Source organism: Populus alba, chromosome 1 (genome assembly GCF_005239225.2).
Source record: "Populus alba chromosome 1, ASM523922v2, whole genome shotgun sequence".
In the NCBI taxonomy this organism is placed as follows: domain Eukaryota; kingdom Viridiplantae; phylum Streptophyta; class Magnoliopsida; order Malpighiales; family Salicaceae; genus Populus; species Populus alba.
Window position 1 is genome coordinate 30631799 of NC_133284.1, and position 23609 is coordinate 30655407.

The 23609-nt window shown below is 37.1% G+C and overlaps 1 protein-coding gene across 2 annotated transcripts; it reads right to left on the bottom strand.

Annotated features, from left to right (window-relative positions):
* Positions 1-8172: 8172 nt before the first annotated feature.
* On the bottom strand, positions 8173-10866 carry LOC118047122 (L10-interacting MYB domain-containing protein-like). Of its 2 annotated transcripts, none has more exons than XM_035056318.2 (5): positions 10784-10866; positions 10595-10674; positions 9272-9594; positions 8516-9166; positions 8173-8406 (listed from the first exon to the last, which is right to left on the bottom strand). In XM_035056318.2, the coding sequence occupies exons 3-4, from the start codon at positions 9590-9592 to the stop codon at positions 8777-8779; spliced, it is 711 nt and encodes a 236-aa protein (XP_034912209.2). In that variant the 5' UTR covers positions 9593-9594; positions 10595-10674; positions 10784-10866; the 3' UTR covers positions 8173-8406; positions 8516-8776. The 2 variants fall into 2 exon arrangements, with proteins under 2 accessions (XP_034912209.2, XP_073263974.1); XM_073407873.1 differs by having other exon boundaries at positions 8174-8406; positions 9272-9514.
* Positions 10867-23609: the final 12743 nt, after the last annotated feature.

Genomic DNA, 23609 nt, shown 5'->3' on the forward strand with positions numbered 1-23609 from the left:
TTAAATTACATAAATAACCGATTGGAGCACGTTAGGAGATCGATTTGCTGTTGTCAAATGAGCCGAGCAAACAACTATACGTACGTTCACTTGTTGAGGCAAGTTAGAGAGATTAAAGATGAAGAAACCAGCCATCCTTTTCTTGATTTTTGGTGTCTTAACAATTTCTTCTATATTGATCACCCCTGTTCAAGGTACATATACCTTGTTCTCAAGAAACTAGAAATGGAACGTCTTTTTTTCTCCCTTTATTTTTCCTCGTACTAAAGAAAATTTGTCATGGTAACGAAGTAAAAGAAGACTCAGATTAATGATAGCAGACCTGGGTTTTCTCTGAAATGTAGGGCGAATAAATTATTGGTGCGGTATGAGCAGGACATTCTCCGGAGACTGCAAACAAGATGGTGCTCTACAGTGCAAAGCTGATTTTGCAGCCACGTTTAGCATATTCAGTTCTCCAAAAGACTGCAGATGCGAGGCTTTGGGGGGCTCTGATCAACGATCGTGCAATTGTAGGATTCTTTGCATGTAAGGTAATTATGTCAAGAAAATTAATCAATTCGTTCAGGTGTACTAATATCATCATCCAAGGATGATATATAACTGCAGTTTGACTTAATTATAATTTTGGGGTTAAATTTTGGTTAAATAGAGGAGCTCAACCCCCAAGATTTCTGAATTAGTGTTGTTTGAGCTATAAAACCATCCAATTCGTTTCATATATTGATGCTCTTATTGTTCCTATTTTACCTCTAAGTTTCGGTTCAATTTTTGAAGTAAAATTGTATGGTAAAAAAAATTGTTTTATACATATTACCAAGAAAAATAACATACCTTCCCTGATACATTCTTCTTCTTCTTCTTAAAACAAAAACAAAATTCGTTATATAGACTTTTAACTTGAATATTTTGGGGATCTCTACTCTATGCCTATCCTGTTCACAAAAGTCCAACTGCTTTAGTTCAGAAGAAAAGGGAAGGTTCAACATGGGCTTGGGGCTATGACGATGCTGACAGTCAGACTCGCTATTTCGGTTCCAAGAGCTTCAACATCCCATGTTGTCACTTCGACTGGGTCTGGCCCTTGAGTTCATTTGCTTTTGATTTAATATGGTATCTTAGTTCATTTCATTCAAACTAGGCTGATACGATATGAAGGGCCTTACTAACAGCAGCGGTTTATGGGCAGGAACAGATGGAAAGTGGTCTTAGGAATCAAATTGAATCCGAAATATTCAGTGAGAAGCACTGGCAAACAAGAGCTTATTCCTCTAGAAAACTTCCAAAAAGAAGACGGGCAACACTGACAATTATCGGGAGAAGCTTCTCTGGAGAACTTGGCTGGATATATAATGGTGTCACTGAACGAAATATCGAGGATGGATTATAAGGAGTAACGACTTTGAACGCCATCGTATAGCCTATAGATGCCATAAGTTTTTTATACTGTTTAATACGCACTCTTTTAATCTCATGTCGTGTCTCAGTTGTGATGATAGGACTGAGAACGGCAAAGAATATCTTCCATCCAATCCGACAGTATATACTACTGGAGCAAATTTGGTGTTTTCTCAATGGTAGTGTTCAAACCATAACCACATTCCAAACGCAACCGAAGGGAATGGCCGCCCCAACGGTGTTGTTATCGTCCTTTTAGCCAACGTCGTCACTCTGGAATTCTGACTCCACATTCTATTCCATGTGCCTGTAGTCTTCAAGTTTTAACTTTTACTGGTGGTTATGTGCCAAATGCTTGGGGACCCATGTTGTTGTTGCTACTCGCAACCTTGTAGGCTTCTCGGTGACTTTATGTTCTAAGTTTCCAGGCAGGGACAACAATGGATAAAATATTACGTTTGACATCATTGAATCCCACTGCTTGCTCACATTTTTCCCAAAATAAATGAATGTGCCTTGGGCCCTAGCCCTAATGAGTGCAGTGGTGCTCATTTGTGTAAAACGTGTCCTGGTTACTTTTACTCCAAAAGCCAGGTATATGATATATAAAACGCCATGTCTGTTATGGTCCCAAGATTGTGGTTGAGTTAGATTGGCTGTGAAATTCACCCGTAAAGAATGGTGTTTACCCGATCTTTTTCTTTCGTGGTTATTTAATTCAGTGGAAGTCAAGGGTAAAATTAAAGAAAATAAAAGTTTAATGGACAATTGATCAGGATCAATTTACATAAATTTAAAACAAAAAACCATAATGAAAAAGACGCTGAAATTCAGGGTTGATATTAAAGTTCGGCTAAGACAAATTAAATTGTATAAAATTAAAAATTTAGGGTCAATTAAGGATGCAATTAAAAGAAATCAAAAGCCGAGGGACTAAATTGAATTTTGATCAAATTTCTAAATTAAAACCCTAAAAGCCAAAACAATGCAATTTCATTTAAATGAAATGACGCATTTTGACCAAAATAGCATTGCTTTGACCAAATAGTAATAAAAAAAAAAACTAGACGATAAGTCATTTGGTTGCTGTTCATCATTTTTCACTTTTCACCCGAAAAAGTTGCTTGGATAACTACGTTTTCAACGCATTTAATGTTTCATCTCTCAATCAAACCGGACAAACCCTACAACACTATGATGGCTTGACATTGTACTACACCCTAGTGCAATCCTTGCCGGTTGGTTGCTTGTATAGCTGTCGCTCCAAAGAGATCAGCTAGACCAGCCTTTTTGCAGCCATTTTCATAGACCATGATGATGCATTTGAAGTAATGGTTATGATCCTTCTCGCTTGAATCAAGGGTCAAGATTGGTCCTCAATAAAGACAAAACACCTCTCTTCCACTTCTTATAAATAGTTGTGGATTCCAGGCATTGAACAACAAGAAATCAGAGATTAAAGTTGGAGAAAAATCAGCTTTCCCCCCTAATTCCTAATTTTCTTCTCTTTGCTAGTTTTCCTCCACTTCTTCTTCGTGCCATAAAATATCTTTATTAGTAGAGTCATCTAGGCCACTAGAGAAAAATGCACCATTTAAATAAAGTAATTGATTTTTTAAAAGTAGTTGATTTCTCAACACTTTTATTTTTATAACCATTTAGAATAATAGAAAAAAGATTCAATTCAGTAAAGCTAAAATCTCATTTGTTGTTGCCAACAAAGTTTTGACTAATTTTTCTTTCAAGTTTGCTAGATAATGAATTTATAATATCCATAACAACAATCAAGCAAACAAAACAATATTTTTTAGGAAAAATAAGTAAAGTGGAAAGAGCTAGACAAACAAATGCAACCAAGATTTTGTTTTGTTTTTTTTTAATATCAAATTAGAAACTAATAGAAATAATAAAAATAATTAGAACTAAAAGTAAATATGAGAAAAAAATAAGAATATAAAAGAAGTTCGAGACTGTAGCTCACAATTTTTTTTTTAATAATCATCGATAGTATATCTTTAAAAAGAAAAATACTCCCTTAATATAAGGATAATTTTACATGTAATACGCTTTTATCCCACGATACAACAATTCTATAGAATTTTTGGATGCAACAAAAGTTCTCCAAATCTTTTAATCATCATTTTTGCTCACTTGAGTTAGTTAATAAAGTATAAAAAAGAATTGTGGTAAAAATTGAGAGGTGTGTGTATATATAATTACAAAAATTTCTAATAGTGAGAAGATTATATACTTTTCATCATAATCACATGCCATATATTTATATACTAAATAAGATATTAGTTACCAAATACATTTAAAAAAAAATAAAAAAAAAATTAATTAATTTAATCATAAAAGCTAAGTTTATTAACTTAAATATATTAAATTAGTTTAATAATAATGACTAAGTCAATAAAATTTATTAATTACTTAAAACACTATCATTAATTAAAATTCTAAAAACGACAACCTATTGTTTTTTTTTTTCCTCGTTCCTGTGGTTTACGTCGATGCTGTGGTAACTAAGGGTGTGTTTGGTATTGAGGTTGCTGTTGTGGTTGTGGTTTTAAAAAAGCTGTTTCAAAAAAAGTACTTTTTGTTGAGGTTGGTTTGGAAAAATATGTGTTTGGTTAAAACTGTGGTTGAAATTGAGGTTGAACAAAAAGCAGTTTATAGTGTTTGGTAACCGTTTATGCGGTGCAAACTGCGTTCCCAAAAAATATAAATTTTTTTTTCATAATAAATTTTTTTAATTGGATTGTTCTACGTGTTCAGAACGTTTTTGTGTGCCGGTCGCAACAATAATTTTTTACAACATGAAAAAAATATTATATTACTGGTTCGTTAATGAAAAGTTCTATAATCCCATACAAGCAAGCTTTTGCAATTGAGGTAAAAAAATAACTATAAAAGACATATATGAATATTCTTGTTTTGCAATATAAAATATTGTAGAGTTAAGTACTGCTATTACATCATTAATCAAAGAAGACGTTATATAAATTATGCTTCATTCTTCCATCAAACTATCTGCAATCCCATCACGTACGAAATTCATCCTGCTTTGCCTATTGTTTCCAATGCTTTCAGGGCGTGCCACAACATCTGGTAAAATGTCATCAGGTACATAACTGGGATTGCGATCAAATTCCGCAAATGCAACATCATCATGCGATCTTCTTCTAATGTAATTATGTAGTGCCATTGATGCAACTACAAATTCTACTTGTATTTTGTATGGATAAGCATGCATGTTTTGTAAAATCCTCCACCTTTGTTTCCATACTCCAAAAGATCGTTCTATGACATTACGTAGCGATGAATGTGCACGATTAAAAACTTCTTGCCGATTTCTAGGTTGTCCACGACGCCTAAAATCTTGTAAGTGATATCTCTCACCTTTATACGGACCTAAATAACCATACTTATTTGGATATCCAGCATCAACCAAATAGTATTTACCTGTAATTAGAAACAACATCAAAATTCGTCATGTAATTAGTAAATAAAAACCAAATTTTTTATGTATAAGTACATAACAAGTTATGTTGTATAACTACCTTCTGGTGGTTTAGGGAAGTTTATATTTCTATTCTCAATGGCCTCATGAAAAATACGTGTATCATGGGCACTACCTTCCCATCCTGCCCACACAAACGTGAATCGCATGTCAAAATTACAAGCAGCCATTATGTTTTGAGTCGGAACACCTTTTCTTCCAATAAATGGAATTTGATTTTCTGTTGATATACAAGCTCGCACATGTGTTCCATCAATAGCACCAATACAATTCTGAAAAAAAAAAAAACATTTATAATATAATGCCAACATGCATAAAATTTTCTTGGCATTGAATACTGACAATAATAACACAAATATTTTTCTTACCTTGAAATGAGGCATATATTTCGGATTCATTGCAATTTCTCGTGGTGTGCTTGTAAAACTCGGGTCATCTGGTTTTATGACATCGGCCGCAAACAAACATACGGTTTCGAGGACTTCTTTAATGCATCTACTAATAGTTTCTCCTGAGTGTTGAAATCGCTCTTGCACCTCCCTATTCGATGCTCCTAGTGCTATTGTATATAGAAATATAGCAACTTTTTCAATCACACTCATCCTTCTCGAAGGCTTCAACCCATACGTTGTTTCTAAATCACTACATAGGCTCAACAAAGTTGATGTGTCCATTCTAAACATGTTGACACATCGTTGCCAATGTCCTCGTAAAATTTCAGTTAACCAACGCATGCCTGTATTGTAAGAAACCATGCATGGTTCTTTATATATATAATTAACATAATACATGTTTAGTGCCCCAGCTGTGCACACAGCTAACTTTTTCATATCAAATTCTCGCTTCCAAAATGATTCATCATCATCATCACTATCATCATTCTCATCATCGTCGTCGTCATTGTCATCGTCGTCATTGTCGTCGTCGTCATTTGCACCATCATCACCATCCCCTCCCGACCCACCGTTGTCATCATCACCACGATAATGAATGTGATCAACAACACGATCCATTATATTATCATAATCATTATCAAGAGCTTCATTGAATAGTGCATTTAAACGTGCTTCTTCCATATGTATAATCCTAGATAAATAAACACTTGAATCATGTCAAACAATTTTTTTTTTTCAAATAAAACACAATGTTTGATGTAATACCTGCACGATTATATTCTACTACTTAGCTGCTGTGCGACCTCTGCTGGGGTAATAACAGGACTTTGAATGAGATCTTCTATGCATTTGAAAAGGACATGCTCTTTAATTCCAAGATATGTAAACGCAAGCTTCCTGAATGCTGCAGGACAACAATGACCCATGTACACTAAACAAAAATATTGAAAGAAATTGTTAAATGAAAGTATATATATACATTGTCCACTGTTCACATTTCACGTGAACAGTGGAGACGATGAAAGTGATCAGCAGGCGAGCGATGGAGAAGGTGAAGAACAGAGAACGTTACCCTTGGCGGCGCGAGGTGTGGTTGGCGATGGGAACGGCGGGGAACGGTGGTGGACTTGACTGATGGTGTTCCTCTGTTCCTGCTCTTCTCACTCTCCAGAATATGTTGCTTGCTTCTCTCCCGATGATGGTGCTACTGCAGTTGACGCCAATGAGTGTGTTCCCCTGCATCTCTGTCTCAGCATGCTGCCATCTTTATCTTGCCAATGTTTATCTTTTGGTTGCCGGTGGTGGACTTGTGATGATGCATTGCAGGTGCATGTGAGGTTGATTCTTCTTTTCCTTTTCGTTTTGGTTCCAGCTATTATCACGTTTTCTCTTCTTAAACCCAAGTGTAGGGAGCATTGTCACGTTTTCTATGCTGTTTTCTCTTATGTAACACAAGTGCAGGATTCGTTTTTTGCAGTAACCCAATTGCAGGATTCGTTTTTTGCAGTAACCCAAGTGCAGGATTCGTTTTTTGCAGTAACCCAAGTGCACAAGTGCAGGATTCGTTTTTTTCAGTAACCCAAGTGCAGGATTCGTTCATTTTTTGCAGTAACCCAAGTGCAAGATTCGTTTTTTGCAGTAACCCAAGTGCAGGATTCGTTTTTTGCAGTGTACCACTTGCTTGTTTTTTGCATGTGAATTATATTTTGAATCTTGCAATTGTTTGTATCTTTACTTTTATCTTCTGTAACCCAAGTGCAGGGAGCATTGTCACGTCTTATCTTCTATAATCGAAGTGCGCGTGCAAGGGGAGGAGTGGTTCTATCACAGTCTCTAACTATGTGAATTGTATTTTGAATCCTTTCATTTTTTTTTCAACTATTTTACACATCTTTGATAACTGACCTATCAAAAGAAGGGATTAACTCATCAGGCAACAAGGGTGGTTGATCATTTTTTTTCAAGTTCTTGGTGTTTGCATATATAAACCCATGCTTTAATGAACATGGCCGTAGTTTTCCCATCAAGAACTGCATGGTGGGTAACGAAGCTTATGCTAAACCCTTTATTAGGAAACAATGTTATTTGCAGAGCAAGAACTGAAGCCAGTGTCAGATATACACAACTCGGGTATGTAAGGACGTGACTCGATAGCTTCACGAATTTCATTGCTCGAGAGACGACCGAATTCTGCACTGGACTCGGCAATGGTTAGTGAAACTGCATCATTTGGAGTGTATAAGATTATGGGATTAGGAGAATCTTGAGGCCATATGAGATTGCCAGCTAGTGGAAGAAAATTGACTAGCGCATGAGAGAGTGATTTTTTTGAGTTTTGGAAGGATAATTGATTTGAAAACAGTAGGACTTGACTCGATGAGTTCATAAAAGAAAATGCTCTCGGCTGGGGGGAATTTGAGCCAAATGATATCTATGAAAGTGAGGGGGAGAGTGAACTCAGTGTTTGAAGGATTGAGCTGCAGGCTGGGGCAACTTGGCAGAGCTCCAGAATTTTCACAGAATTGGGTGGTGCCATGGATGAGAAGCTAGAAGTCGTAATATGTATAATATTTTGTATAATTTTTTTCCCTTACCGGTAATGCGCATCACATGTATAATTAGAAATATAAATTAATAAGTTAACAAGCTGCTAGACTACAATTTATATTTGTAACCCAAACTAAAACCAAGAAAATGCTGATTTTTCTTTTATAATGGATATATGATTGGCTTTTCCGAGCGCTATACTTTATAATTCCAATTTTTAATGTCGATAATTTAACAACCAATTGTTTGCATTTTCTACAAGTTGCATTAAAGCATGCATATTTCGTAAACTCTAAAAGCATTGTCCACATCATATTGCATTACAAATACATAGAAAAGTCTTGAATTGCAAATACGTAGCACGTATCGAATAACACTACAACTTTTCGATACTTTAATATACAGTCCTTAGCATAAAAATAACAAATATTACTGCTCCATAACCGAAAAATAGAACTTGCACATAGCATCTCCATGTCAGATGAGAATTGTTAAAATTACAAATAGGATCCCGAACAAGTATGGCCGATTATCATCTTCAGATATCTGCAAAAATACATAATTGTCAAGACATTTTAAAACATGTTACATAACAATTTAGATAATAATATTATCAACAAATTTATAAAATCATGCATTTGGGATCAATATATACCTCCCCGGCTAAGGTGCCTTACGCAGTGTAAACATTTTTTGCAACCATTTCATCTTGTTTTCAATACTACCCATAGTTGACCACATTTCTCTATTCCTCCTCGTACCCAAGAACATTGTAGCATACGCATGAAAATCATCACCAATTTGAACGCCTTCTACTGAGTGTAACTCATTCATAACCTCATGAATACTACACCCTTTCTTATCTCTACATATAGATGTGGAATCACTACAGTTTGACATGCTGTCAACCATGTGATCAAACCGGGATAGTAGTTGCATCCCAATTCCAGAATTTCTTTTTTTTTTTCCCTTCTTGAACGTCAAGCTCTCTTGCTTTTCTCTTTCCACTGCTGCGTGTGTTGCTACTGCTTGACATATTAACCCCTCTAACCATGTTGCACACATCATCGGTGAAATTTGGAATTCCATCCTCTTCTGAATCACCGCTTCCTTCTTCCAAATCAGGTTGTTCGTCATTGGCATTTGGATCCTCAGCAACACCAACATTATCATCACGACGCATTCCAGCCGATGGTGCCCATGCATACTGTCCAGTAGCAACAATGTTGGAGAACATTCTGTCGAACTTCAACCGTAAAGACGGTTCGATACCGGCGTGCCTAAACTTTTTTGCACCTCTTATTTCCTACACAGAAAAAATTGAATTATTTAATGCAGCTTGTCTAAATATTTTGGTAATTACTAAACTGATATTTAAAGAAATTAAAAATTAAAGAGGCAGCAAAATAACCTGAATTTTGGTTTTCCACCACTCATCACTTGCAGAAATTGTCCCTAATTCTGCACTCCAGCCCACACCAGTTTCTGAAATGAGCTTCGTCCATATCCTCCAATCCTTTTTGCAGCCATCCCATTTGTTCTTCAATTGTGTCTTTGTGAATGCGTGACCAGTCATTTCTTTGAAAGATGTTTGCAAATATTTCCAACCGGCCTTGTCGAAATGCGTATTCGGTCTCATTCCCATGTCGATGGCCTTGATGGAAAGGTCACAAAATACATGCAACATTTCTTTATTCCAAGCAGCTTTATCAATAGTTTCTGGATTATCCATTCCTATTTGGATAACATATTTGCAAGCAAACATCATGCATTTTTATAATATGCTAATCATTTGCGTAATATTGGAAGGAAGTGTATATGACATGCAATGGTGTACTACGGTAAAGAACAATTAAAATTAAAAGCTGTATGTCTGGAGCAATTTTTGATCTTATTATAACATTCTATAACAAGTGATTACCATTCTATATAACAATTCTAGCCATTCCATACCATATGCATGTGTCCAACAAACAGCACACATCAATACTGCAAATCTTCATGCATCATAATTATAATTGAAATCCATTAGCTGTTAACTCAGTTTCCAGCCGAACTGGCAATATTGGAATGAGGTTTTGGAAAACCTAAAACGAGAATGTTATCTTCTCCATCTCTCTCTGTCTCTCTCTCAGATTCTCAGCTAGAAGCACCATTCCAAGAGCTTAATTTAACAGTTGAAATTCAAACATCTTCCTATAATTAAAATGCATGATCTGGGACTTCTTCCATCAATTAATGAACGGGATAGTATATCAAGCAAAGGCCTCTTTAAGACTAATATGAAATTCGTTTGAAGAGCTTGAGCAAGCTGTATTAACAATATTACGCAGACATTTCTCCATCCCCATCTCAGCGATATATAAGTCCATTTGTTCTCACTATGGACAAGGAGACACTCAATATCACAATTTCTAACTTTTAAAAAACAAAACAGAAACAAAAATAAAATAACGAACATCATCACGGTTGGGGGGGTTGGGCAAGAAAGCGATGCCTCTATGCCTGTGGGTAAGGATAACTTGTCCTTGTTTTGTGAACGTGAGGACATCCTGCTTTTTTTTTTTTTTCCCATATCAGCATCAATGCAGGCAGAATGCTATGCTTAATTCACAATCCTTACAGCACAATATATTCATAAATATTGTAACCCAGAACAATACACAACACCTAAACATATATACATATCTATAATTATCTGTAGGGAGGCGTAAAATTTTAACAGAAAACATACTCTCTACTGCATAACCGTCTCCGTTTTGTCCAAATAATTTCAGTGTCCCCTTGTTATTTTGCCTCTCAAGTGAATCGGATCTGCAGGCATAACATGAACAATCCCGAACAAATTGTGAGAAGAAATACAAACGGGAAAATTATTAAAATGCTGCAGATGAACTTCAAAATTAAACAAATGGCGATATACCTTTATATGATGTGGATCTACAACATCAGTCGCATGGCAAGCCATTTCGGGTAGAAAAACAGAAGGGACAATTCTTATTTGACAGTAGATGATAGCTTTTTTTTGCCGTGAGTGTTGTTTGTGAGCTCACCCTGTTTTTTATGTGACAGGGAGGAGGGACACAGTGGCAACGGCTGGACAATTTTGCTGCAACCTCACCAGCTCAGGAGCTTGGCAAGAAAGGATAACAATGGAGGAGGGATTTGCTAGGTGGGAAGAAAGGATAACAATGGAGGAGGGATTTGCTAGGTGGGAAGAAAGGATGCTGAACAGTGAACGGCAAGATAGGGAAACTTGAATTCTTTGACAGTGGATGAGTGGGGAGGAGGGGAGGAGAATTTTTGAGAAGTGAGGCCGTTGGAATTAATAAATTGTAACAATGGAGTTTTGCTGGGAGAGCAGTAGCAATTTTTTAATTATCCAACGGCTGTTTTTTTAATGTTTGAAAAGTGTCGGTGAATTTTTTTTACTTGAGGTTGCTGGTGGTCAGCAGCAGCTGCTTGCTACTTTTTTCTAACCACAGCTTCAGCTGTACGGGTGATGGGTCCCACCATTTTCAACCCACGTTTCAAACGTAACCAAACACCTTAACATTGCGTTTTGACTGCACCTCAGTTCCTACCGCATTACCAAACGGCACCTAAAAGAACAAATATTCTCCTCAGAGCTTCCCTAGAATTGCGATCCCAACTAGCAAGTTCCTTGCAAAAGAATATCCTTTTTGTAAGAGCTTGTGGACCTTACAGTCTCTATAATTAGAAATTAGATATAAATATTTATGGCAACAATATTAGAATTGAAAATTGACCAAGAAGAATATGAAGACCGACTACTTTAGATTGTTAATTGTATCCAATAATTCGTATCAAGGTTGTTAAAATCGCGATTCTACGATTTTACGAGTTAATATAGGCTAAACATGCTAAATCGTTCACAAAACTCGGAAATAGGTAAAATCGTTAAAATTGGGTGAAATCGCGTAAAATCGCTATTTTACACCCGATTTTACGTGTCTGTAACAAAATAGAAATTGGGCGCCACTGTTCCCTCCATCTCCACATGTCAAGCAAGTATTGGCCTATTGACTATTACATAATACACACAGTCACACCGTGTGACTAACACGCAGAACAAAACCAAAATCTTCATCTTTCTTCATCTTTTTTCAATCTTTCACAATTCACACAACACAAAACCGGAACAAATCGAACAACCCTCTTTTTCACCAGCCACCGTGAGATTCAGATTTCAGACAACAACATCGGTGACTCTCCAGTGACCAGTCTCCAGTCTCCACCAGCCATCGTAAGTTATTCTATTTATCTTTTTTCACCTTCTGGGAATAGCATCATGATTTAGAGTCTAGAGTAATTTATTTGTCAAATTGCAGACATGTCCATGTCCCCTGTTTCACCGAAATTTTTTATTTTTTGATGGGTTTGTGAATGGGTTTCTCACCGAAAACAAGTATGTGAATGGGTCTTTCATGGGTCTCTCACCAACTGCTTGAATTTTGATTTTTTGATGGGTCTGTGAATGGGTTTCTCACCGAAAACAAGTATGTGAATGGGTCTTTCATGGGTCTCTCACCGACTGCTTGAATTTTGATTTTTTCATGGGTCTGTGAATGGGTCTTTCACCGACTGCTTCAATTTTTATTTTGTGATAACAGTGTTTGCTAATTGTTTATGATGTTTGATTTGAGTACGTTTTGTTAAATTTGTCTGTGAATTTGTTTTGATAACAGTGTTTCGATACCAAAGTTTGTTAAACAAGTTTGTGCGTATGTTAAACAAGTCTGTTGCTGCAACAATCTGTGCCAATATTCTTGAGGTGAAACATCAGTTTTGACTTAGTAAATTTTGGTTATGGCCCCATTTGTGGTTTTGAATTAAATTGTATGAGAAAGCATTGGGCAGTTCCAAAACTAACCATAAATTCAATCGTTATAGGATTCTAACATAGGATGTTATAATCATTATAGTTACTCATGTATCTATTAGAATAGGATTCTAATATAGGATGTTGTAATCATTACAGTTACTATAGTGTTCTGCTTCCTCTATATAAATAGAAAGGTTGGCTAAGGCACAACCCAACACATTCCATTATTCTCAACTTGGTATCAGAGCCACAAAACCCTAAAATAAATTAAACCTACTTTTCTCCCAGCCTCCCTTCTTCAATGGAACAATCACCACATACATCTTCAAATTCTACAGCACCAACAGTCCAGCTTTCTTCTTCTCTGACAGTGCAGCCCTCTTCTTTTGCAGCGCCTCCTTTGCTTTTCTTTGCTGCTTCACCGCATGGATTCTCCTCTACCATGGCTGGTGAACGCCTCCTCTTGCAGCCCACGTCTGCTGCCTCTGTTGCCGCAAGCATTATCTCCCTTTCTCACACTCATCAAGTCATCTCCCTCAAATTAACAAACACCAATTATTTATATTGGTGTATGCAGATGCTGCCTTATCTCTTAGGCCAAGGAGTTTTTGGTTTTGTTGATGGCTCCAACACATTTTCTTGCCCATAATGGTATCTCTCTTCAGGTAAATGCGTTTTTTCAAACCTAGAAACAACAGGACCAACTCATTCTAAGTGCTCTTCTTTCATCCATATCTATGGAAGTTTTGCATCTTGTTATTGGCTGTCAAAGTTCTTGTTTAGCTTGGGGCACTCTTGAGCGAGCTCTCGCTTCCACCTCCAACTCTCGTATTATGCAACTTCACAGCTCTCTTCAGGATCTTCGACAGGGTGATGAATCAGTAACTCAATTTACGCAAAAAGCAAAGGCCTTATTTGATGAATTGGCCGCTGCTGGTCGGCCAGTTTCGCTTGAAGATTTCAATTTATATGAGTTTCGTGGTCTTCGGGGAGAGTTTAAAGACTTAGTTACCATTCTTATTACCAAGGCTGAACCTTTATCATATGCAGATCTTCACAGCCATCTCCTCACACATGAATTTCTTCACAAATCTTCTGCTACCATACATGCTCCTCTACTGCCCACACCCAACATTCCATCTTCTGCTCTTGTTGCGCAGTGCCAGACTTTTGGCAATTCTGGCCGCAATAGGGGTCGCTTTAACGGTGGCTGGCATCCCAACCAGTCCAATAGCAGAGGCAAACGATTTGCTAGCTCCAGAACTGATCACTGCAGCTTCCAAAAGTCCTCCTTTGGTGACAATAGGCAGGGCTCTTGGCAGCGCAATAGGGGGCAAAATACATGCTACCAACTGTGTCAGAATTTCGGCCATACAGCTTTCCATTGCCCTCAATTCCAGCAGCGAGGTTATGGCCAACAACCTACTGCCAACCTGGTGCAGCGCAATCTCTCCTCAACCGGTTCTGTTGATTGGTTTCCAGATACCGGTGCCAATCAACACGTCACACCTGATCTTGCCACCTTGACTGCTTCAGAACTGTATCTTGGTAATGATAATTTACATGTTGGTAAGGGCCTTCCTATATCTCATCTTGGTCATACAAAAATATATACACCAGATCGTTCTTTCACCTTATCTAATGTTCTTCATGTTCCTGCAATCACAAAACCTCTGCTCTGTGTTCAGAAAGTTTGTCTTGATAATAATGTTTATTTTGAATTTCACCCTCGTGTGTTTTATGTCAAGGATTTCAACACCCATGAAGTCCTTCTCTCAGGTCAGAGTAACGATGGTCTCCATGCCCTGACCAAGTCTTCCGTCACGTCAGTTCCTCAAGCCTATTGGTCTCCCTGCACTTCTGCCTCTGCCGATTTATGGCATCGTCGGCTAGGTCATCCTACTTCACGTATTTTTCAATTGTTAATCTAAAAAAATAAGATCATTTGTAACAACAAATGTCTTAATTTTCAATGTCAAAGTTGTCCTTTAGGAAAATCATTGCGTTTGTCTTTAGGACCTACTGGTCACAAAACTTCTGCTCCACTTGAATTAATTTTTAGTGATGTATGGGGCCCTGCTCCTCTTTTTTCTTCAGATGGCTATTGTTATTTTGTTATCTTTGTTGATGCTTATACTAAATATGTATGGTATTATCCTCTCGTTGCCAAGTCTGATGTTTATTCTGTTTTTCATCAATTTCAGACTCTTGTCGAACGTCAATTTTCATTAAAAATAAAATAAGTTCAAACTGATTGGGGCGGTGAATACCGAAAACTATCCATATTTTTTAGACCATTGGTATTCATCATCGTCTGATTTGTCCCACACTCATGAACAAAATGGAACATTAGAGCGTCGTCATATGCATATTGTGGAAACAGGTCTTACTCTTTTAGGGCAATGTAAAGCACCTTTTCGATTATGGAATTATGCTTTTGAAACCTCTGTTTATCTTATAAATCACATGCCTACTCCTATTCTTGCCCATCACTCTCCGTTTGATTGTTTATTTCAATGGTCTCCTGATTATCATTTTTTACGTACCTTTGGGTGTCTTTGTTTTCCTTTTCTGCGTCCATATAATAATCATAAATTGGATTTTCGTTCCTCTCCATGTGTTTTTTTTTTATATATAGTTCCTCACATCTTGGTTATCGATGTCTTGACATTGCATCTCATCGTATTTATATTTCCCGTCATGTCCGCTTCCATGAACATGTGTTTCCATTTGATAATTCTGAACAGATTGCAAAGGTCTCCACCACAACCCCCACCCCACCCGCTACTGTCACCCTCCCAAATTTGCTAAACCACTCACCGCCACCCACTTTCACTAGCCACCCAAACAGCCCACAACACTCTGCTTTGCCACTCCAAACAGCCACCCGACCACAACCTCCACCCATCCCTTGGCCATCATCCCATGCTTGTTTATCTAACCCTTATGATGCAAGTTTAGATCGTCAATTGGTCTCCTTTCCTCATGGTCTTGGGGCACTTTCTAGTCTCTCCTCTGCTTCGCCCTCCTTGGCCAGCACTCCTTCAGCTTCAGTCTTTACCTCCAGCCCCTCCTCTGCTGACAGTCCTGTGCTTGACGCTGCTTCTTTATCATCCTCTCCCGCTGGTCTGCAACTTATGGTTGATTTGTCTTCTTATCAACTGCCACAGGTCTCCTCGTTACAACTGTCTTCCCCTGTGTCTCCACTAGCACACAGCAAACATCCTATGACTCTTAGACCGCGGCAGCCGAAGACAGCTAATCTGGTTGCTTCCGCTGCCGCTACTACTACCTCCACACGAGTATTGTATTCTCCCTCTTCTGAGCCTTTTGCATTCTCTGATGCTGACCGATATGCAGTTTGGCATAATGCTATGTGTGATGAGATCCCCACTTTATGTGAAAATCACACTTGGTCTTTGGTTCCATTTCATCCTTCGATGAACGTTGTTGGCAGTAAATGGGTATATCAGATCAAACATCGTGTTGATGGTAGTATTGAGCACTATAAAGCGCGCCTTGTTGCTAGAGGTTTTACCCAGCAGGAAGGTATTGATTATTCTAAAACCTTCAGTCTAGTTATTAAACAAGCCACTGTCCGATTGGTTTTCTCTATCGCAGTTTTGCAAAATTGGAAGATTCATCAGCTTGATATTCATAATGCCTTCCTCAATGGTGTTCTTACTAAAGAGGTCTACATGAAACAGCCTCCAGGTTTTGTTGACTCTTCTCTTCCATCTCATGTATGCAGATTGCATAAATCATTGTATGGTTTGAAACAGGCACCGGGAGCATGGTACACTCGTCTAAGTGATTTTTTGCTCTCCATCGGTTTTTGAGCTTTCAAGGTTGACACCTCCCTGTTTATCTTATCTGATGGTACTAATATCTTTTATCTCCTGGTGTATGTTGATGATATTCTGCTCACGGGTAGCAACTCTGCTATGCTCCATCACCTTATACAGTTACTTAGCTCTAAGTTCAAGCTTCGTGACTTAGGTGTTGTTCACTACTTTCTGGGTATTGAAGTTCAGTCTAACAGTATGGGTTTAATGTTGCGTCAAAATAAATATATTCTTGACATCCTCACCCGAGCTGGTATGACTTCTTGCAAACCAGTTGATACTCCAGTCTCCCTTTCGAAAGTCATTTTATTATCGGATCATTCATTCTCTGATCCTACACGATTTCGTCAAATCGTGGGTGCTCTTCAATATCTTACTTTCACCGGTCCAGATATATGCTTTGCTGTTAACAGAGTCTGTCAGTTTATACATGCTCCTATAGATTCTCATTGGGCCGCTGTCAAACGTATTTTACGCTATCTTAAAGGTACGACATCTTATGGTTTCCATATCACTCGAGGCTCCTCTTTTGCTCTACATGGCTTTACAAATGCAGATTAGGCGAGTAGTATTGATGATTGCAAGTCTACGAGCGGTTATCTTGTCTTTTTTGGTTAGACATCGATTTCTTGGAAATCCGGTAAGCAATGCATTGTTGCTCGCTCCTCTACTGAGGCCGAGTATAAAGCCCTTGCTGATGGTACAACTTAAGTCATTTGGCTTCAATACTTGTTAACAGATTTACAGGTTCCCTCAGTCTCTACCCCTACCATTTGGTGTGATAATCTTGGTGCTACCTATCTCTCAGCGAATCCTATCTTCCATGCTCGTACTAAGCATGTTGAAGTGGATTATCACTTTGTCCGTGACCGTGTTGCTAAGAAAGAAATTCAAATTCGTTTTGTTCCCTCTCGGGATCAACTTGCCAATGTCTTCACTAAACTGCTTCCTGTTGCATCTTTTACGGCTTTTCGATTCAAGCTTCGAGTTGATCCCCCACCCTCAACTTAAGGGGGCATATTATAGAATATGATTCTAATATAGTATGTTGTAATCATTACAGTTACTCATGTATATATCAGAATAGGATTCTAATATAGGATGTTGTAATCATTACAATTACTCATGTATCTATCAGAATAGGATTCTAATATAGGATGTTGTAATCATTACAGTTACTGCAGTGTTCTGCTGCCTCTATATAAATAGGAAGGTTGGCTAAGGCACAACCCAACACATTCCATTATTCTCAACTGATACCGAAGTTTGTTAAACAAGTCCATGCATCTGTTAAACAAGTCTGTTGTTGCGACAATCTGTGCCAATATTCTTGAGGTGAAACATCAATTTTGACTTAGTAAATTTTGGTTATGGCCCTATTTGTTGTTTTGAATTAAATTGTATGAGAAAGCATTGGGCAATTCCAAATCTAACCATAAATTCAATCATTGATGGTTTGTTTATTTTTCAGAGCTTACGGGACAGAGAGGAAAACACTACAAACAACAAATAAATTATTTGGAGAAGAAAAACGTAAGTCATGAGTTATATTCTGTCATTTTATGTTTTGGATTCCGTGTTTTACTTCTTAAAATTGTTAACTAGTTTACTGATTTTAATTAGTTTTAGATGAATGCAATATTAGTTTCTGAATGCAGTATTAGTTTTTTTTTTAATGCAGTATTATCTAAAATGTTTATGAATTCAGTATTAGTTTTTGAATGCAGTATTATTATTTTTTTTATAGCTGGATGTTTAATATCAAAATTAATTATAATCATAAAATGTTTGGATTGATTACAGGGCTGATTTGAATTGATTCTTGAATTGTTGAACTTATGGCATCTAGAAAAAATGCTTCTGGTAATAGACTTGATGTGGGATGGCAGCATGGGATAGATGTTAATAAAAATTCTAGAAAAGTTTTGTGCAAGTATTGTCAAAAAATTATTAGTGGAGGTATATTTCGTTTCAAACAGCATTTGGCTTGCACTCATAAGGATGTTGAGCCATGTCAGGAAGTGCAAGAAAATGTTAAGCATATGATTTTAGGTGTATTGGTGAAAAATCTAGAGGCAACTGAAAAGAAAAGAAAGGCCCTTCAATAAAGTGGAAATGATGATGATGATGATGATGATGAAATAAAAGAAATTAGCTCCAAGGACAAAGGAAAGAAAGTAGTTAGTGGGAGTGGAAGTACACAAACAACTCTAAATCAATTGCTAAAAAAGGATATTAGAGAAGAAGCATATCGACAAATTGCTAGGTTTTTCTACACTAGTGCAATTCCATTTAATTGTGTAAAAAAACCCTGAGTTTATTAAGACACTTGAAATGGTTGCAAAGCATGGGCCAGGTTTCAAGCCTCCATCCTACTATGATATTAGAGAGAAGTATTTGAAGCAAGAAGTGGATCAAACAATGAAATTGCTTGAGGAGTACAAGCTAGAATGAAAAAAAAAACAGGTTGTTCAATAATGTCTGATGGATGGACAGATAAAAAAAGACGTTGTATTTGTAATTTTTTGGTTAACAATCCTAAAGGGACAGTTTTTTTTTTTGTCATCGGTGGATACTTCTAATATGTCCAAGACTGCTGATAAGGTATTTAAGATGTTAGATGCCATTGTGGAGAGGATTGGGAAGGAAAATGTTGTCCAAGTAGTCACCGATAATGCTGCAAATTATAAGGCAGCGAGACAATTATTAATGAAAAAAAGGAGGAGTTTGTTTTGGACACCATGTGCTGCCCATTGTATTGACTTGATATTAGAAGATTTTGAGAAGAAGTTAGAGGTTCATCAAGTAACTATTGCTAAGGGAAGGAGAATCACCTCATATATTTATTCAAGAACCATTCTTATTTCCATGCTAAGGCACTTTACGAAAGGAAGGGATTTGATTAGGCCTGCTGCCACTCGGTTTGCTATTGCATATTTGACTCTAGGATGTTTGAATGATCATAAAGTACAGCTAATGAATATGTTTACTTCCAACCAGTGGAGTTCATGCAGGTTTGCAAGAATAGAAGAAGGGAAACGAATTCAAAATTGTGTTTTGGACAGCAGGTTTTGGCATGATGTTACTATATGTATTAAGGCATCATTTCCTCTAATTAAAGTTCTTCGATTAGTTGATTCTGATGAGAAACCAGCTATGGGTTTTATATATAAAGTAATGGATGAAGCAAAAGAGAAGATACAAGTGAATTTTGGTTCTGTGAAAAAAAAGTATATATCTTGCTAATTTTTATTTCAAATATTGTCATCTATTAATATGAATGTTTTCCAATTGAGATATTCCTATATTGTAATGATATTTTTATTGTTTTTTTTATATATAGTTATATACCTATATGGAATATTGTTGATGCAAGATGGGAACTTCAACTCCAAAGACCCTTACATGCAACAACTTATTATTTGAATCCTCATTATCATTATAATCCCAATTTTAAGGTTAATGCCAACATTAAAATTGGATTATATCAATGCTTAGAAAGGATGGTGCCTAATGCAAATGAAAGGTGCAAAATTGACTTACAACTTGAATCATTCAAGGATGCAAAAGGGTTGTTTGGCATTAACGCTGCCAAGACAACAAGAGATAAAAAAACTCCAGCTCAATGGTGGGATTCTTATGGGGATGAATGTCCAGAATTACAAAGGTTTGCAATCCGAGTTCTAAGCTTGACTTGTACTTCATCTGGATGTGAGCGTAATTGGAGTGCATTTGAAATGGTGAGTTTTTTTTTGTTTTTTATTTTAAATATTAAAATATTTGATAAAAATCTTATAAATTTGAATTGTTTATTTAGGTTCATACAAAACGAAGAAATCGTTTGCATCAGAAAAAAATGAATGACTTGGTATTTGTAATGTGCAATCTGAAATTGAATGATAATCAAGTCAAAAGGCAAGCTGATAATTTTACGATCCGTTTTTACGATCCGAGTTTGTGTGCGGCTTTCCGTGCCATGTTAAAATCGTGATTTTAACAACCTTGATTCGTATCCTCATATTGCTAATTGGGAACACAAGGGACATATATAACATGATTGTTGTGGCTAGGGGGAAAAAATGAAAAATTATTGGTACAACCAACATGTAATTTTGAAGAATTTATTGTATTTGAATCGATTTATTTATTAAATACACACATTTATTTTTTTATTTGCAATTAAAATCCTTCGTAGATCTCATTTACATTAATTTCAAGCATTTGGACTTTTCCGAGTTCGATATTCTTTTCCCTGCGTCCTGAGTCTGAATTTGTAAAATTAAGTGCGGCAATGATTACATAATAATATAAATTTCATGTTCTGATCCAGGGGCATTGCTGGCTTCGTAGTGAGCTTTTTGCAAGTATAAAACTCCCCCAACAGCTCTTGAGGTGGTGAACGTAGGTGATTTCTTTTTTTCTTATAGCGTTACGGGAGTAGCAAAAAGAAACACCATGGAAAGTAACCCATGTTTGCCTCTCGTTTTCTTTCTTATTGTTTCTTGTTCTGTTGCCCAAATCGAAGCTGGCATGAGGCAAAGTGAAGCACTTGGCCATCTCTACAAGCCCTAGTTGGAGGGAAATTCTAACGTTGACAGTGCTGCTCTTTTCCAAGCAACCGAACATGTAGATATATCCAGGTTTCATCATCAAGAGGGATTAAAGGAGAGCCATATCTGGAAGACCTGGTCCAGAGCACCTTTTCTGGAAGACCTGGTCCTAAGGTACATATCTGTAGTAGTGCTCCGATAGCCATATCACCGGCGTTCACCGTTGGATGAGGCCAATATTTGGTTATATTGTGCACTTCATCATTGTCTTCATTCTGACTGGAGGGATCGTTCATATCTGTCACCGTTTGCAAAATCTAATTGTTTGAAGGTTTCGGGAAACCCCCCTCAGACCTGTCAGCGTCGTTGGCTGATTTCTCATTCTTCTACCGTTGGATCAACTCGACTTTTAGTTATGTTATGTGTCTCTATAGTTCCTATATCTTGACCAGAGAGATCGTTCATATTTGAATCCACTAGAGAAATCTTATTGTTTGAAGATTTCTGGACAAACCACTCTCGGAACAATCAAAGCCGCCAACCTATTTCTTCCTTTTCTACCGTTGGATCAATCTGAGTTTTGGATATGTAATGCATATGTAATGCATTACACATTCGGAACGGTGGAGATGAGATGAAACCCTTCCAGCAAAGTGTTATGCACGTTAAACGGTGGCTCGTCAATCTCGGGTCAGTTTTGGTCTAACTCGGATCTAGGGAGATCCAACCGTTAACTTGAGCTGATATTTGGATATATGCTGCATAAGATGTGTGTTTACCTTAGTATCGTTGGGATTTGTTGTTGTTTGAATTTGTTAGTGAGTAATTGCTGTTTGAAGTTCTGCCCAGAATCTGTCATGGCTTTCAAGGCATTTCCATGACAGATTCTGGGCAGAGCTTCAAACAACAATTACTCACTAATAATTCAAACAATAATAAATCCCAACTATATTAAGGTAAAAACACATCTTATGCAGCATATATCCAAATATCAGCTCAAGTTAACGGTTGGATCTCTCTAGATCCGAGTTAGACCAAAACTGACCCGAGATTGACGAGCCACCGTTTAACGTGCATAACACTTTGCTGGAAGGGTTTCATCTCATCTCCACCGTTCCGAATGTGTAATGCAACCATATGCATTACATATCCAAAACTCAGATTGATCCAACGGTAGAAAAGGGAGAAATAGGCTGGCGGCTCTGACTGTTCCGAGAGTGGTTTGTCCAGAAATCTTCGAACGGTAAGATTGCTCTAGTGGATTCAAATATGAACGATCTCTCTGGTCAGGATGTGGGAACTATAGAGACACACAACATACCCAAAATTCGAGTTAATCCAACGGTAGAAGAATGAGAAATCAGCCGGCGACGCTGACAGGTCTGAGGGGGGTTTCCAGAAACCTTCAAACAATTAGATTTCACAAACGGCGACAGATATGGACGATCCCTCTGGTCAGAATGAAGACAATGATGAGGTGTACAACATAAATAAATATTGGCCTCATTCAACGGTGAAGGCCGGGGATATGGCTGTCGGATCACTACTGCAGATATGTACCTTAGGTAGCTCCTGACTTTGTCGATCTGTCTGTGTTATCAGAAAGCCATTCTGAAAACATCGTCTTACCGCAAACCTAAAGACCACCAAATATATATCTGCACTCTACTCGACAATGACTTCATGAGATTTAATGTCAATTTCTGATGTGTTTAGTTACTATATATTTGCTAAAATCTTTTATACAGAATGCCTCCCTCTTTCTCTGTTTGACGCTTCAACAAAGAATGCTTGAGCCGCCAAACTTTTCCTTCGCAATAGTCAACAAAATCATCATCTTAGTAATCTTCAGGAAGAATTACTTCAATATTAGTGGATAGGGCTGCGTCAAGTGATCACATACGATCAATTTATTTATTCATTTAATCGAGTCACATCTTGTACGATGAATTTTGACACCTTCGCGAGGCAATTTATAGCACAAACCAAAATTTAATCCATAAATAACTTTACATTTCTTATTAATAATCATTCAATTGGGAGGATGAAATTAAAAATTATATATTAAAGATAACACTGATTAATGGACCATTTAGTATTTTCTTAATATTTACGAAAAAAAAAATCAATATTAATGGAGTGGAGATAATACATTATTTTGTTTCTCTTGATCTTTATTTCCAAATGTAAGAGATGAAAACCATGAATGGGCATGTTTTCTTGAATTTTTTGTTTTAAAAATATAAAAATGTACTCTAACATTATTCCAAAAACTAATTAACCAATGTGTGTGTATATAAAAAGATAGAGTTTGATGTCTGTTTGGATAGCGCCAGCAACATTCATTGGCGGAGGAAAGAGAGAATATCATTTTGAAGTACATTCCAAATGGACACAGGGACTTCCTCCATTAAAACAACTCCATTTGCCAAATAACTTAATAAGAGTTCTAACACAAGAACTCCTTTTATTGTAGGCCCTGGTTGTTCATCTCTGGCATACAGTGCA

Bases quoted from the DNA above. Each gene is read 5' to 3' on its own strand.
- LOC118047122 (XM_035056318.2), bottom strand. From the start codon at position 9,592: ATGGATAATCCAGAAACTATTGATAAAGCTGCTTGGAATAAAGAAATG. The intron at 9,167-9,271 runs GTTATTTTGCTG...TTTTCTGTGTAG, and splicing joins GGTGGAAAACCAAAATTCAG to GAAATAAGAGGTGCAAAAAA.